The sequence below is a fragment of the Populus alba genome, chromosome 6 (genome assembly GCF_005239225.2).
Source record: "Populus alba chromosome 6, ASM523922v2, whole genome shotgun sequence".
Lineage (NCBI taxonomy): Eukaryota > Viridiplantae > Streptophyta > Magnoliopsida > Malpighiales > Salicaceae > Populus > Populus alba.
This window is the reverse complement of record NC_133289.1, coordinates 24,896,801-24,914,735: the sequence shown is the minus strand read 5'-3', so window position 1 is coordinate 24,914,735 and position 17,935 is coordinate 24,896,801. Positions and strand designations below refer to the sequence as shown.

Sequence of the window (17,935 nt, the reverse complement as noted above, 5' to 3'; positions counted from 1 at the left end):
TCTCTCAGTATATACCGAGAGAATATTTCCTTTGGTAAAATTCTTCGGAAATTTACCTACAGAAATATTCTCTCGATATTTCCGTTTGTATTTATTGATTTTCTGACAGTGTTATGTCTTGTAAGCTGAAAAGGATGAATCAGAACAACCAGATATTGCAATGTAGATTTCACATTCTTCAGTAATAATATTTAATCTTCCCACCGTTTTCACTGCAATGAAACAGCTAATAGAAAATATGAAAATCTCAACACTTAAAAAGGCTATTCTTGCCATTTTCTCGGCGACTCAGCATAAAGAAAAATATGAAAATCCTAACACTGAAGAGACATTGATATTTTCAATTGACTTTTTCAATTTATCTGTTATTCGTTAGAGAATAATATAAATAAATTTTATCTAACAACTTAAGTTATTGGGTTAAGATGATTATTTGATATGATATTAGAGTCTTGATGACCAAACGGTTACGAGTTCGAATCTCATCATCCTCATTTATGTTATAAAAATTAAACATAAAATAATATTAGTATGTGCAAGTTTCAAGCTCAAAAACCTTTCATTTAAAGGGGTGTGTTAGAGAATAATATAAATCATATCTTAGAATCTCACGTAACAACTTAAGCTATTGGGTTGAGATGGTTCTTTGACACTACCTATTGATTTCCTACCGTTTCTTTGCGACCAAACACACGGCTGAACGGCTGAAAAAGTAGCTGATTTTTTTAGAGGTGAGGAAATGAAATGGAAAGATGAGAACTGACAAGGTTCGCATTTTCAGGAGAGGAAAATTAAAAAAGGGGAGATGACTGGTAGGGAAGAATACGATGAGAACAACGCTGGAAGAAGCATAGGCAGCAGCAGAAACCGCAAAGTCACGGAAGCAGAAACGGCAGCAAGCACGGCAGAGTTTTCAGCAGAAAGTCAGTACAGAGTTTCCAGCTCCTATAAATCTGCAACAAGAGCGATGTTTCCATATCTTTGATTGGACTGGAAGAAATAAGAACAATTCTAAAAGGAATATAAGAAGAGAAGTACAGAAATAATATGCATTATATGTGGCAGAATCACTCCTAAAGCCAGCTACTCAGCCAGCCAGGCTTAGGTTCCTGAGTTCTGATTTGTGTCAACTAGCTTAGATTAGATTAGGATTAGTTATTCTCCAGTAAGTAGGTCCTTATTAGGCTAGGAATTAAATCTATATAAATAAACAAGGGGCATTGAGAATACATTCGAGCAATAAGAAATTATCAAACACCTTTCAACTCTGTTTAAAACACTAGAAGACTAGAGATATGGATTCTGAAAGAGAAGCTCTTTTTATTTGAGCATTGCAAGGGGTTAATTTGTAAGATAGGCTCAAAAAGTTTTGTTCAAAAAGCTCTGTAACGTGTTTGATATTTTATTTCTTACTCGTTGAATGTTTATACACCTAAGCCTAATAAGCGGGACAATGTGTGTGAATAGTGGATTGGGCTACAGTGCTTTGCCTACTTCGTAAACTTTGTGAGAGCACAATAGTAATCAAGACAAATACAAATACTTATTTCCTATAGCCACTTCACTTTCTTCCACTCTCCTATCTTCTATGCTTTTCTTCTTCTTTTTCTATGGCATAATTTGTGCTCTTTGAAAATACTTGGGGCACTTGGGAAATCTTAATGCATATAAAACTCACATGCTTGGACTTTGGAAAAGTAGAAAACTATCGTGCTTATCTATGTTAAAAAAATTTAAACACTTACCACCTCTAAGATCTATATATATACACCTGTGCTTTAGAATTCTGAAAATGGGAATGCATGACATGTGAAACGAAAAGTAATCTCATCGAAGCTTGCCACTTCCCTGGAAACACCATAAATCCAAAGTATCAGAAGATGCTCTGTATAGGATAAGATACTATATTCTAGAATGTTAAACAAATTTATCTAAGAAAACAGTTGTATTACTAGGAAGGCCAGTGAAGATGGGTAATTTTTGTCATTTGAAGTCAATGCCACAAGATGCAGTGGTACATCGCAGGCAGTAAGCTTGTTAAATGTCATGATTTCAGAATTTCATAGGCACCCACCTCTGAACTTTTGCCGTGTCAGCTTTTCTGCGACATCTCTTACAATGCATACCAGACATTCATCTTCAAGTGATGTAATGGATTCCCAGCAAAAGATGAAAGAGAAAGATAAATAACGAGATCACGTAATGCCTGCAGTGAGAGATCCATTTCCTCGAAATTAAATTAAGAAAGGAAGAGGTCAAATACCTTCATATTTAGGGGTACAAGACACGGTGAAAAAACTATTGCCTGTCAATTCTGAACTCTTCGTTTACATAGGGACCGTCCTTTTGAATGTAGTCAAAATCAATTTCAATATTTGGAATGTGTTTAATGATTCTTAATTATAGCAAAGAGGGAAGGTGGGGGTATCCCTTGAGATTCAGATTGAGATAGACACCTTAATCCACTGCAATTACTAAAAACTAATATAAGATAAAACTTCATGATGAATCCTCCTCACACAGAACTCGAGAGCAAGAGAACCTATGCGAGGTAAAAGGAAAATCTTCAAGTAAATAATACTTGATAGAAATCTATCAAGTTGGCTTGATAGGGATTGGGAGGTTGAAGCAGCCCCCTGCTAGGTTTGATGGAAGGCTGTTACCAAGTTGAAGAGGAAGAAACCGATTTTTAACATAGAAAAGGATGTGTAGATCAGACTACAAAGAGTGACATTGAAATGCCTGGCAAGTTGGGAGTTTCCCTGTCAAATTTCTTTCCTTTTCCAACAGCAAACAAGAGGAAGGATGTTTGCAGTCAACCACAACATAATATACTCGTAACATGCTCTTTTATTAAGAACATCAGTATGTTAAAACAACAAACTTTGTGTTAACCATACAAAGAAAAAGTTCATAAATCATATCTGAGAAATGAGAATTGCTTGATCTTGAGGAAATTATGATGGTGAATATAATTGAAACACAGAATATTCTGTCCTAATTCCTACAAGATGTTCTGTTGAGACACAAACAAAAAGAAAAACAATACTTTCGAACTGCTTTCACCATGTAACGAGTTGCAAAAGGCTAGTTAAAGCTCTAAAGACATCCCTTGAGACCGTAGACGTCATGGTCAAGCTTGGTTGGACTGAAATTCATCAAAACAGTCGAGCGTCTCAAACCTTCATCTTCAAGGGATCTGGCAGATAACTCCCTGCAAGATACAAAAGAGAACATAAATACAAGAGTTAATAATCTATTGACCTTTAGGGGAGACATTAAGAGCAAACATAAACTTGGTAGAATTCACACCTTGTAGGGTAATACTCCTCCTGCTCAACATGACACTTGAAAGAGAGGGAAAGTGCAAGAGGTAAAGGGTAAAGTTTGATGCAACCAGCAAGCTTGAGCATTGTTGGAATCAGTCAAGGACCAATTGATTGGAGAACTAGGGAAAGAAAACTAGAAGTTATGCCAAACAAATACAAGTAGAAGATATGAAAAACTTCAAGTTGATTTAGTCTAATACCTGGTTTAATGTGGATGTCTGGTGTCTGGTTGATCCATACCACACCAAAGTGCACAGATGTTTCTACCATCTGAGACTGAATCAAAGTTTTACTTTGCAGCTTCAACCAGAGAAAATACACATGATCAACAAACAAGGAAACACAACATATACACATAATGGTTATCAGTCATCAACTTCAGACATCTTATCAATATTTCAAGATTTACCAGCTGTAAGATCAATACCTGCAATTTGGTTCTGCAAATGAAATGTATATGCAACATATCGAGTGTGAACAGATTTCTGTCAAGTTTGTCATAGGCCTGCAAAGCCCTGTAAATACAAGTATCATATGAAGAACTTTTGCAAATTTGAATAAGATCAACATTTATTATTTAAGCATAAAATTTAGTTTATGTACACGTGTTCATTCAGTAAACCCCATTAAGCGAAAGCATAAAGGCTTTAAAAGATAACTTCTATACTAAACCTGATCCAACCTGTTCCATCATCTATAATGAAATCATCATTGATTACCTTTTCAACTTTATCAAACCCCGGTCCAATCACTGTATCTACACCAAAAAGATGTCGAAAAGGGGCCAAAAAGAAAGGTTAAACAGAAGCTGCATTTGCCTCAACAGAAACCAAAGGAGCAGGAAAATTCTGTTTTAGAGGAGCAGAACCTGATTCATCTACAAAAAGAATTTAAGATTAATTATATAAGCAACTCTCCAAACAGTTTTTTCATCTTCAGAATGTAAAGCTCGGCTTACTGCTTCAATGTTACCGGAACTGCACCCCATGAATATATCACTAATATCTGTGGCGGCATCCAATATCCTCTAATCTATTTCCTGCAACCAAGATTCAATTCTAAAAGTTCAGTAAAAATGGACACCGCTAGAAAGGTCATTGACATCTTGACAGAAGCATGTGAAAACAGAAAATCACTTGCCTGTTGTAACCAAACATATTTTTATATTATGAAATCAAACTCAATTCAAAGAGAGAAAATACTTGGGTAATTGGATACTCTTAATGCATATAAAACCCGCATGCTTCGACACTAAATTGCTCATAGAAAATCAGAAAGTCAAATGCATGCAGGATCAATTTGTAGAAAAAATAGGATAGATTAGGTGATTGGAGAAGGCTTTACTTTGTGCAGGTAGGGAAGAGAGATGGGGTAATATGTTGTTTTGTTGAGGGTTGAACCCCTTTCAATGTAAGAGCTTTATTTAAAAAAAATAAATTATTTAATAATATATTAAGATAATATTTTTTTATTTTTAATATTAATATTTAAACAAAAAAAACAAATGGAACTTTAATTAATTAAAAAATGTTACCAATATTTATAAAAAAAATATAATAATCTTGTCAGATGAGATTTGTGTATAATAAAATAAATATATATAGAGAAAGAGTAGGGATTAATAATAATAATAATAATAATAATAATCAGAAAAATTAAATGAAGAAAGCTGTAAAAACATTTATATTTAAGAATAGTAGCCTCACGGTGTAATTGTGAAAATGCTCTAACCATCAAATATGATAAATTAATTAAATAAATAAATAATACATAGTTTTATAAAATGATAGTAATAATAATAAAAATAAAAGAAATTAAACTAAGGAATGAAGGAAGAGATTAAATATCTTCATTTATGTATGTATGTATTTTTGATGAAAAGTAATTTTGTTTGGTGTCTGAACCCAATTAATTGAAAAACGTTACCTTTCATACACGTAATAATAAAGAGAGAGAGTATGGAATAATAAAAATAAAAGAAAATAAATAAAGGAAGGAAAGGAGAGGTTAAATACCTTCCATACACGTGTAAGTGTTTGTATGTTCGGTGAAAATACTCCTTAGTAGTATTTAGCCCTTTACATAGCGACCCTCCTTTTTAATGCACTTCCAATCAATTACAATATCTGGAATGTGTTTAATGTTAGGCCACTCCTCCTCCCTATCCTTTCCCCATCCTCTTGCTCTTCCGCTTAGCTCTTCACTGCAGTAATCGATTCTTAAGAGTTGCAAAGAGGGAAGGTAGGGTATCATCCCTTGAGATTCAGATTCAGATAGCGACTTCAATTCTCTGCATCCACCAACGTCTAATTTCTTAAGAGAATGCATCCCCTGATCAGGCAGTGGCATAGACTTCAATCTTGGACATGCATGGATCCCTAGCCGTTGAAGAGAAGAGAGATTTTGCAGCCCTACTTCCGGAAGAGATTCCATGTCATCAATTGAAAACATATGTAGTTCCTTCAATTTGGAGAGGGGACGGGTAAATGAAGAAGAAGAAGAAGACTGGTGATGTCATCTTCATTGTCTGCTGTAATGGCATTGAACTAGTGGAGCGCAAACTAAGATCTTCATCGAGAGTTGGAAACAACGGCATTGAAGTCAGATTTGGACAATCTTGAATGTGCAAGGAAGAAAGACGTTGAAAAGAGAGCATTATCAACCCTTCTTCTATTGTTGACTCATCACTATCATCATTCATCTCATCTCTATTCCATCTCTTCCACCATCCCTTCAGTCTACCACACTCCCACATCTCAAGTCTCTTTAAGGATGGGAAAAAAGTCGACGCTTCTTTTCCTCCAACCCCCTCACTATCTATGTACTCCAAATCATCCATTCCCCCAATAGTTAATTCTTTAAGCGAAGGGATTCCATCTAACGGAGGGATATGCTTAAGTCTTCCACAGTCTTCTAGAACAATACTTACAAGATTTGAGAGATGTGAAACCCAACTAGGAAACCTCATGCCTCCATAGCCTTCAACTCTCAACTGTTGAAGATATTCTTTATCAATCAAATTAGCTCCTTCAAATTCTGATATACAAGAACCATCCTCATATCCCATTACTTTTATTTCTAGCCTCCCTCTCAATTCATTTAATCTTCCCAACTCATCCAGTCCACCTATCATCTCAGATTTAGGAACTCTCTTTTTCTGCAACCACAAAACATGACAACGTCTGTAGACTAGTTAATTTCCCAATCCCACGAGGCATATACTCTAAATCCACACATAAATCATCATCAAGAGTGCAACCAACATCAAGATGCCTCAGACTGATCAGCTTGCTAATATCCCTAGGTAGTTCCTTAAGGTTAATACAACCATTGAGCTTGAGCACTTGCAAATTTACCAGACTGGTGACAGAATTAGAAAGCGCATCCATCTCATTATTCGAAAGATCAAGATATTTAAGGTGCTTGATCTTTTCAATGAGAGGTGACACTTCCTTCATTCCAAAATCACTCAAAACAAGCACACGTAAACGCCTAAAGTCTCGACAAATTGACACCCATGCCCCCTCATCCCATGTGCCACCTTCCAATAATACAAGTGCTCTTAGACTTTTTGCACAAGGCAAAGGAATTGGAATTTGTTGTGACAAATCCAATATCGTGTCAAATGACACGTGCCGAGTCAATTCACTAATCCTATTTCCTTGTCGATCTACTATGGTGCTCTCTAAACCAGCGACATGGGTTGCAAGATCATGCATAAAATCATGCATTTTGCAACTTTCTATGTTACCAAATCTATCCTTTTTCACTTCGTGAAAGAAGGACCTCCACAGTAAACTCTCAAAGCACTTGAGACCAACAATCTCAATACACCTACGACCTGAATTTGAAGAGCTAACAAACCCTTGTGCAATCCAAAGTCGAATCAAATATTTTACATCTATCTTATGACCTTTAGGAAATAAGCTACAGTGAGCAAAACAATGCTTCATAAATGATGGAAGAGCATCATAGCTTAACTTAAGGGTCTGTATGATGTTATCATCTCTAATGCTATCCGGAAGTTCATCTAGTATAAAGGACAACCACTGGGCTCTATCTTTCAAAGACATTAACCTCGCAATTGCCTTTACAACCAAAGGAACTCCACAACACCTCCCTACAATCTCTTTTCTAATTCTCTCGTCTACATGACCCGACTCCTGGCCTTGAGGAAATGCCTTTCTTCTAAACAGTTCTCCATGACTCATCTACAGACAGACCTTTTAAAAACATGTGGCTCTATTGTGCTTGTGAATTTGGCAATTACATGAGAACGTGTAGTTACCACTATCTTACTTCCTACGGCATCACGTGGTAACAACTTTTTTTTTTTCTATCCTTTCCTTTCAAGCTTTTCTTTTTCAGACTCTCTAACTGATCATCAGAATCTCCAGTACCTACAGCCCCTTTGATAATCTTTCTAACATCTAAGCCCCTGAGACACTTACCCAGAGTCTCACACCAAAGTGCGCCTTAACTTGCTCATCATTGAAAACATGTTGGGCTAGTGTGGTCTTCCCCAACCCTCCCATTCCAACTACGGAGATGACAGAAACATTATGCTCATAGTTGGAATTCATTAGAAAAATTTTAACTGCCGCTTTGTCACTCTCTCTCCCAACTGTTATTTCAGGTTCAGATGAGGTAGTTTGCTCCCTTTCAGTGGTCAATGAAGCTCTCTCCTCACCACGAGCCACAAAGTTGAATTTTTTACTGTCAATTTCAATGCCATCTAGTCTCTCTCTAAGTGCTTTAACTCTATGACCCATCCGTGAACCATAAACAAATTGGTTTGATCTTGAGAAAAAAAGGCGTACCTCCCTCGATACTCTTTTCCCAGGCATCAACTGCTTCCGCAGAACTTGTGTTGAGAAATCGTCCAGCAAATCCTCTGCATCATATACAGCTTCCCGCAGCTTCTTGAGCCAGTCTTCGATTTGATGGTTTTGTTTCTGTTTTTGTGCCTGCTCCTCAGCATCTTGAATCACAGCCTTGATCCTGGTAACTGTGCCATTGAGCTTCCACAATTGATCGTTGATCCCCCACCATAGTGCAACCCTCCTGAGCAGCTAGGGAACCTAATTTCTTTATTATTTCCTCAGCGATATTGAAGAGCACACCTTCAGCCATTTTTTCTTTGCAGGTTCAAAAAGAAGTGGATGGAGGAGGGAAACACAAAAAAAGAAAGGGAAAAAATTAGAAGAAAAGGTGTGACTGGGTGGTGGTTGAGTTGAGGTGTTTCTTGGTTTGAGCGGTGATGATCGGTTTGAATGCTACAAGAATGTTTACGTTGCTGTGAAGAGCGTGCGGAAAACCACAGGCTTCCGGGCTTCATTTATAGAGATAATAAGATTCGAAAATCTCCAAAACACTCAAAGCTATTAGAGATTCTGCAAGTACTCTCATGATCTCGAAATCCTTTAACCAATCTGCACTCAACGAACAGGTATTTCTTTTCTTTGCTTTTAAAAATCAATCTCTATATATTCCTTGCTTCATTTTAAATATCACACCAATAGACTTGTATGACTTAGCCTTGCTAAAAAGGGAAAGACAAATCCAAGGGATGTTTCAAGTACGTAGCAAAGCCAAATTATTTTTTGACATGAGATTTCAATTATGTTTTACCTTTCAAAATGAGATTTACGATGCGAATATTGTCTTTAGTAATGGGTTTACATGCCTTGCGTAATGAAAAAACGATTACTTCCCAAGGAGATGCTGATGCTTTCATTTACGTAGAGATAAGACTAAAGCTATAATTAAGAAGGCCTGCATGCACTGATCTCTCCATCTCCAGATCCCTCAACTGGTAGTACTGCTTCTACTGCTTTGCTTTAATGAATCACTCGGGCCAGAAACCTTGTTCCTCACACTTTATTCAAAAAATGACATCAATCCAGGGTTATATAGCTATATATACAGTACTGATGAAGGAAAGATGATGGCCAAATTAACTTGTTAAATGGAGATTTTCAGTTATGTATGGAAGATGCTTCCCTTTTTCAAGGGGTTATGCGTACTTGGGATCCTTCAGTATCGGTCACTGAAACCAATCAGAAGAAGCAAGTGCCTTTAATGGAGGGTATGCCCCTAGCTAGTAGTAGTGAATGTAAAGACTTCTTCTTGGTGCTTTATTCATAGGTAAAGGAAATTCCAAACTATCCCAAAACACTCAAAGTATCAAAAACTCCAAATCAATCTCTTCATTGGCTACGAGTTCCTTTCTTTGCTTTAAAAAATCAATCATTACAAGAACCTTCGTTTGTTCTTAGTTCAGGGCTACTCGTCATTTCATGGACTGCTCAGAAATCATAAAGCTGTAGCTAGAAACAAGTTCAATAGCTACATATTAATGGCATATGAGCTTTAAAGGGTTGGTTAACGAAGTTTAATCATTTTCTAGGTTCAATTATTGGAATCTATATGATTCAAAGGGAGCCATTTTCGATACATTGCTTTATATCCAGCCATAATTATGTTGTTAAAATAAATTCCAAACTGTCCCAAACACTCCAGGTATCAAAAACTCCAAATCAATAGTTTGATTCGACTGCACTCAACTAGAACGTTTCTTTGCTTTCACTGAAAAAACAATCAGAATATCTTTGTTCTTTTACAGTTGTAAGCAGCACGTCATTTAGGAATCTAAACAAGACATCAAAATGTTGTGAAATTCTATATATGATTTAGCGATAACACACATGTCTAGATCCCTGCACTTAAGATGTTAACATGGAAACTAATAAATATCTACAGGCTGTTCTGTTAATATTCAAAAGAAGGAACAAAATAACTCGCAACAGCATTGCAGACTGGGTAGCATTCAAAAATGCTGTGAACTTCATCAGGTTGCTTTGTAGTGAAACTCGTCAATTGTAGAGTATATTAAACCTTCATCTTCAAGTGATCTAATAGATTCCCTGGCCAAGACAAAAGAAAAGGTCGATAAAAGGAATTACTTGATAATGTAGGGTGAGAAGGGGAGATAGAGAGGGAGGTTACTTGATCTTCTCCATGGGAAGTTTCAGCTGTTGGCAAAGTTCATCCATGTGCATCCCTTTTTCCTGTCCACTGCAACCAAGAACAGTTCTCAACATTCATAAAGGAACTAAACGTAAGTTCAGTATTAGCAGATTAAAATTTAATAGCAGTCAGAAGAATAGTGTTTGCAAAACATTGCTAACTATTCCAAGCAACGCTGCAAAACTTAATTGTCCATAGCAGTCAGGACAAACTGCATGTGTTTTTGAAAAAAAGAAACCAAAAGAAAAAAATTAATGGACTGCTCAAAAAACTAAAAACAAGTTCAGTAGCAACAGATTAAAACAGAAAAAGAGCATCTCTCCATGACATGGGGCAGAGTGATGTTTTAAACAAATGTTCAAATGTTTTGCAAACACATGCAGAAGAGTTCAAATGTTCAACTCACATGCTTGAAGACTGTTGCAGACGATCAAGGACCAATTGATCACAATCCTTTAGCCCATCAACATCAAATTGCTTGGACATCTGGGAAAAGGAAACTAGAATGTTATGCCAAACACATTTGGAAACCAAGACATTGAAAAAAAAAATTTTGAGGCAGTCCCATACCAGGTTTGATGTGAATGTCTGACCATTCCGCACAGGAGTGTTCGTTGATGATTCTACCATATGAGGCTGAGTTGAAGCTGCACCCTGCAAATTCAGTTGAAAACAATTCACACAACCAACAAACAGAAAACACAATATGCTCTCAAATCATTTCATAAACTTTATTGATAGAGCATAATTCATCCGCTCCAAGATCAATAGCTGCAATTTGGAATTCTGCAAATGCGAATGTATGCAATCTATAAAATGAAAAGTAATCTCATCGAAGTTTGTCACGGGCCTGCAATAATAAAAGGAACAATAAGATGGCAGTGAGTTTATAAATAATGAAAGCGTGCGCACTGATGCAAGAAACCAATCATGTCCACTATAAAACACATCCAAACCACGCTCAACAAGAAGGGTTCTTAAGAAAAATATTTCTTAATAAGTGGCTAAATGTGGCTAAAAAGCTCTCCTCGTCAACTCCAAGTTGCTTTGTCAATGCAAATTTCAAGTGCCATCATTAGTGGAAATTGAAAATTGAATGAAATGCACAGTTTCAGAAAGACAAGTACAATGATGACTAAAGGGTATGGTCAATACCTGACAGAGAAAGCAACCAACTGCTTGACATCTTGAAAAACTCTCAAGTGTCCAATAACTCGAACATACATTTCATCTCTATAGAAAAATGATTCGCATAGGAAAAAAAACAAATGTTAAAAGATCTCACATCAGAAAAAACATGACACCAGATTTTTCTCATGCTAGATGCTTGGTAAGAGACATGTATAAGAGACTGGAAACTTACTGTACTGCCTCCATTTCCAATTTGTCAAAATTCTCGGTCACCCTATTAGAAGCGTTGAGCATACGTCAAAACTACTCTTCACAACAAATGAAAAACTCCAATTTTGAATATAATCAACACTTTTGTTTGATTATTTGGTTTTTGGTACACAACAAGGCATGGAAATTTAAAAGATTAAAGGCAAGCAATTTCTTTACGTGTGAACACAGAAATTTCGCATGCAAACACATAATTACCATCTTCTACAACCAATACGGCCTGTTCCATCATCTATGACAAAACTAACATCAGTCGACTTTTCAGCTTTATTAAACACCATTCCAACAACCGTAACCTACACCAACAAGGCGAAGAAATGGAAGAAAATGGTTAAAGAGAAACCAAATGGATAAAGAAATTTAAGGCTTAGACCCACAGAACCATATTTATATAACAAGAATTGAGAGTGATTACATTGGTAACATTCACACCGTTGATCACAAAACTTGACTTCTCATCACCAGATTGAGAAGCTTGGCTTGTCTGCTTCACCGTAACTGGAACCACACCCAACGAATTGCGACTCTATTCCCAAACAAAGAAATTTTTACAGAAAAAAGGAATGGAATTGTCAGGACAAAATTTTGACAATTATACAATATTATGAAAAGAAAAAAAAAATCACAGTCTAAATTAGACATTTGGCAATAATTAATAGTTACCTACTTTCTCGTCCCACCATTTTTGACACCAAACAAACAACCAACATAAAATCCATAACCCTGAGACTAACAAAAAAAAAACACACAATTTTTTTCATTTCCAACACTCAAATTCAAATTATACTCAACAAAGTTTTTCAGTTACGTGCTTGAATTTTCCTACACTTTCTCAGCAACCAAACAGCAACTAAGACTACAAAACCGCGAAGATCGACAAATACACGAATCTTTTCACTCCACTTTCTCAATTGATTCACTTAATTTTCCCACACTTTCACGGGAAATATAATTATAAAAACCTAACACTGATAAATAAGTTGCTTTTTGGTTTCATTTTCGTTGACGGAATGGAAAAAATGGGAAACAATTATTAATTGGAGCGAAATTAACAAAACAAAACACACGCAGAGAGAGAGAGAGAGAGAGAGAGAAGGCTTGCTTTAGCGGGAGAAGGTGTGGAATCGGTGAGCTGAGTGGATTGAGAAGGCATGAATCCGCCGCCGAAGAAGGCGGAGGTGGCGTCGAATTGGCTGCTTGAAAACATTTTTTCGTTCTTTTGAAACCCTAGAAATGTGAATTTTCTGGAAGACTGAGTCAATTGTTAGCGAATGGAAGACAGGGGGGGAGGAGGGTTTAATTTATTAGATAACGGATTCCCGCCATCGTGGTTTTTAGTTTTCCTTTTCCCGCGCGGGGGAAACAACACCAGCTGGTTTCGTTTGGGGGATGGGAGTTCATAGTTATCGGTCCGGGAATTAATCGAAGAAAGTGAATGGCTAATTAGGTTATTACGTCAAATCATGGTTTATCGAATTAATAATTTTTATTAAAACAGTTTTATTTTATTTTTTTGAAGTTAAAATTTTTTAATTTTGACTCAGTTGAGAATCAATCAAGTTTGTTTGTGAAAAACTAAATTACTAAAAACCTTGTTAGGACAGCAGTGTTTCATTGAGTCAATATTTAATATAGTTGAATTAAAAACTCAATTTAAATTGGATTATAGATCTTAAAAATTTTTAAATCAAGTCATTAGATTGTACTGGATTTAACAACATGATGAACTGACTTTTGCATTTAATTTAATATATGGTACATTTGATTCCAAAATATATATATATACACACACTAATTAGCATGGTTAATTTATTATCTTTTAAATAAAAATGAAACGAGTTAATTAATTCTTCATGTCTTCAATTTTGGTTTCAAACAAATAAGATTTTAGTAGCAGTTTTTTAAGTGAACAATATATGTTTGTCTTGATGGGTAATTTGATTACAATAGTTTGTCTTAACTTTGATATAACGTACAAGCATGATAAACTGTATTGCTGGTATTATAAAGTGTTGAGATTAAATGAGAATGGTGGTGTATTACTTGAAATCAAATTTATAATATAGGATTCTCTTTGGATTGGTGTAGTTGCTTGAACTTCAGCATTATGTTTGCAATGGTGGAAAATATAGGTGATGACATAAAAAAATTCAAGATGTTTAGAAATAAGGTTTAATAATTAGATAATAGGATAATTATTTAGTTATAGTAATTTAATCTCTTTTTTTTTTTTAGTCAAGGTATTCGGTAGCTTGATGTGGAAAGCCTAGGTGGCTAGTAAGTACTGGTAAATCAATGTGGCTAGTAATTGATGCTTGGTAAGCTGGAGTGACACGTAACTTATACTTGTAAAAGGTCTTATTTAATGGAAGTGGGAGTTCTTAGATGTTCAGGTCGGTAACTTCATAAATAGAGAAAATGCAATAATATTTTAAATAGATAAACTTTGAAAATATATATACTAAAAATGTTGAAAATAAAAATATTATGAACCTTGAACTTTATGGGTTACGAGTGTATTTATAGTCTATAAGTGGTGTCCTTTTATAGAGATAAGGGATTGAAAAGTCATTTAACCCCTATAAATCAATATAGTATTTTGAGTTGTATTTCACTTAAATTAATACATATAAATCAATATATAAATATAAAGGAACCTACATGGGATCTCAAAAAGTTATTGAGAGACTTATATGCAATGTTTTGAAACCCGAACCGACCCAACCCGGCAAGTCAACCCAGGACCCAACCGACCCGGGACTGAAACAGAGCCGGGTTGAAGAAAAAAAAAGGAAGGAAAAACCCGGTGTGACCCCGCTGACCTAGTAGGTTGACCCTGCAACTCGGTCAAGACCCGGCCGCAAACCCGTTGACTTTTGTTTTTTTTTCTTATTAAAACAACATCGTTTTGATTTTAAAAAAAATGACCCGGTCAAAACCCGGAACCCGACCCTTGGACCAGGCTGGCCACCAGGCCGGGTTTTAAAACTATACTTATATGCAGTCCTGGAAAAATTATCAAAGAGTGTTAGGCTCACACAAGTTGCTTGAGCCTATTAGGGGTGAAAAATAAGTATGAGTGCATGCTTCAGCCCATAGGGATAGCGAGGAGCATGGTGCTGGGAATACTCAACGCCTGGAGCGTTGAAACCAGACTTTGTCTAAATGATTATTGGTAGGGCTTAGCAGAGGGTTGAGCTCGATGTTATGGGCTTAACTTGGAGGTAGAGCTTGTGGGCAGGTGGACCTATGCGCATTGCTTATGCTCGTGCTTTTTTAATATTTAAGTCTTAGGGAATTTTTTTTGGATCGTTAAATTTAGGTTTATTAATAGTTCATCAAGTCTTATAATATTAATACACAAAGACTTGTAAAAAATAACAAGTACCATGAGTTTATCGAAATCTCTTTGTATGAGAAGAGGGGTGGAAACTCCAAGATAATTTACTGAAAAGCCTATATGCAGGGCGCGTGCACTGTGTTTGAAGAATTTTTCTAGGGAACCATGGATGAACTTATACTTAAAAATATTTTCTATGAGGCAAGAGAAATCCCATCAAGGAGGAGCTCGCACTTAGAAAAAATTCTAAGTTGTTGGGGGAATCCAATAAGGATGATCTTATACTTGAAAAATATTTTAAGAGTTTATGATAACCCATGAAAAATGAGTTTATATTTATAAAATATTATAAGAGGCTAAGAGAATAGAGGCTAAGAAACCAGAGGAGGAGAAATTCATACTTATAAAAACTTCTAAATGACTAAGTGAACCTCAAAAGAGCGAGCTTATACTTGAAAACAAATTTAAGTGGTTAAGGATAACCCCACAAGGGTCATTCCTTGCGATAGCGCGAGGCTTGAAAGCCCCGTACTTATATGAGATTGTATTAGAGAGAGAGAGAGAGAGAGAGCGAGCGAGAGAGAGGCTTGTGGGCTCCTAGTCAATGGTGTAAGGCTTGAAAGCCCCTAACAAAGAGATGTTACACTATAATGGGAGGCATGTGGTCTTCTTGACAAGGGTGAGGTTGAAGAGTCCGCCACTAGAGAAAGATCTTACTGAAGAGTGGATGAAATTAATTAGCATGACACTGTTTCGGTCAGACAGGTTCCAGCCGGATCGGGTCCAGTCCAAAGCTCAAAATGCATTGAACCGGGTTTGACCCAGTAAAATAAATAATATATATTTTTTAAATTTTAATTGTGTTTTATTTTGAAAAACTAGTGTTTAACATTATTCAATGACACTACATAAATTAGAGAGAGATCGTTTGATGACGTCGCATTTTGTAAAATTTGATCGCAATCCCAAATTTGTTCTTGATTATATTTTACCTGATGTTGTTGTGCGCTTAAGAAACCAAAAAATTTGTAGTCTTTGTCGGATGTATTTCATACGTGGTGGAATTGTAGATAGTTTAATGGAACAATAAAAAAACATTTTATATAAAATATTATTTATTTCATGATGTAATAACAATAGTTAAATCTACAATATTTAAATTAAAAATCACCAATATTAATATATATATTTTAAAATTACTTTATAACTTCAATTTCAAAAGCATCATTAACAAAAACATATTAAACTATTTTTTGTTCAATCTCAATTTCAACCACAGTTTTAACCAAACATACGTAAATACAAAATCAACCTCAACCAAAAGCATTTTTTATAAAACAACTTTTTTCAAATCACAACCAAAACGATTATCACAATACCAAATACACTCTAAGTCCATTCATTTGCTCAAACTTCATGAATCCAGCCTCATACTGCCATGGGGAAGAATAGTGTTTGGGAGAAACAGATAACGTTCTTTTCCAAGGAAGTCTGCCAAATTTAACACAATCCATTACCGATCGAGGGGACGAGAGAGGGAAAAGTAGTCGCTTAGAACTTGCTATGCTAAATGATTTCTGGGGAAATAATCTTTCTTCTAATCAGGCCATAGCTTGCAGAAAACAAGGCAACTGGTCAATCCTTTCTGCTACATGGAACAAAGGAAGGGATTTCAATGGACTCCACACATGCTTGAACATTGTTGCAGACACCATGTATTTCTCGGAGAAAGTGGAGGAGAAGAATACTTGATACGCCAAGCAAGCACCCGAAGCAACAGGGACATTTAAGATTTCTTTCTCTGTCTCATGCTTTGAAAAATAACTGTACCTTTTGTCTTTGTAAATAATAATCTTTAGACAATCAAATGCATCGTAATCTTTACCCGTATCTTTTAGCTAGCCTAATGTATCATTAGGGTACCCTAAATGTTAATGAGTAAACTCTCTGTCTCCTCTAGAACACTTTGCTTCTGTATTTGTCAAAGATTTGCTGTACTATAGGATTGAGGTGAACTAAAATATGTCTCGAGGTTGAGGTTGAAAATGAATGGGAAGTAAAATATATCTCGAGGTTGAGGTTGAGGTTGGAAATGAGTGTTTATGGGTTGTGGGAAGTGTGTCATCAATTAATTTTTAAATTATTGATTTTAAAAAAAATATCAAAAAAAAAATATTTTTTTAATTTATTTTTGATATCGAGATATTAAAATAATTTAAAAATACTAAAAAAGTAATTTAAAAACAAATAAAATTTTTTAATAAAAAAAATATTAAAATTCACTGTCAAACACATGCTACATGTGTTTGGAAGCAAAATCAAGGGCCCTCCATTTTTTTTGGATTGTTTGCAGGGACAACGGGTCAATGACTCTGTTCAGGCTAGGTTTGGCAAGCCCAAGCATGCTAGGCCTGCCTTGCCTGATCATTTTTTTTCTTTTCTTTTCTTATTTGTTTAGTTATGTTGGGTAAAATTATTTTAGAGTCTTTGAAAAAATGAAATTTAAAAAAATTTATTACTTTATTATTTAAATATTCTTAATAAATTTAAAGTTAATTATTATTTATTTTTCTCATATGATTTTATAAAAAACTTAAGGAATTCTTTTTTGTGTGGAATATGTTATCATAATAAATTATACTTTTTTATTTGATAATAAAATAATCAAGATAAATAAATAGTTTTTTTAACAAAGTAAATCCATGAGATAGGTAAGGAAAAATTAATAAAACACTAAATTTGGATTAAGTATATGAAATTAAATGAAAAAATATTTTTTTTCCTATAATGGAATGTATTTTTTGGGGGGTAAAGTTGGAAGTAAAGAACTAAGGGA

The 17,935-nt window shown here is 35.2% G+C and overlaps 1 protein-coding gene, 1 long non-coding RNA gene and 1 pseudogene across 4 annotated transcripts; all 3 read right to left on the bottom strand.

The window, feature by feature from the left end:
* Positions 1-3,257: 3,257 nt before the first annotated feature.
* Positions 3,258-4,551, bottom strand: LOC118057984 (uncharacterized). Of its 3 annotated transcripts, none has more exons than XR_012170033.1 (4): positions 4,288-4,551; positions 3,757-4,206; positions 3,530-3,629; positions 3,258-3,448 (listed from the first exon to the last, which is right to left on the bottom strand). It is a non-coding gene; the product is annotated as an uncharacterized lncRNA (long non-coding RNA). The 3 variants fall into 3 exon arrangements; XR_012170034.1 differs by lacking the exon at positions 4,288-4,551 and having other exon boundaries at positions 3,267-3,448; positions 3,757-3,844; positions 4,049-4,280; XR_012170032.1 differs by lacking the exon at positions 4,288-4,551 and having other exon boundaries at positions 3,273-3,448; positions 3,757-4,280.
* Positions 4,552-5,157: 606 nt separating this feature from the next.
* On the bottom strand, positions 5,158-9,277 carry LOC140954195 (putative disease resistance protein RGA4; annotated as a pseudogene).
* A 712-nt stretch (positions 9,278-9,989) lies between these two features.
* Positions 9,990-13,184, bottom strand: LOC118057985 (replication protein A 32 kDa subunit A). The gene is given in 11 exon segments (XM_073409869.1): positions 9,990-10,203; positions 10,205-10,255; positions 10,338-10,406; positions 10,765-10,844; positions 10,929-11,018; positions 11,136-11,208; positions 11,514-11,591; positions 11,722-11,763; positions 11,958-12,055; positions 12,175-12,285; positions 12,862-13,184. Coding segments are annotated over 11 exon segments (900 nt in total). The 5' UTR covers positions 12,967-13,184; the 3' UTR covers positions 9,990-10,100.
* Positions 13,185-17,935: the final 4,751 nt, after the last annotated feature.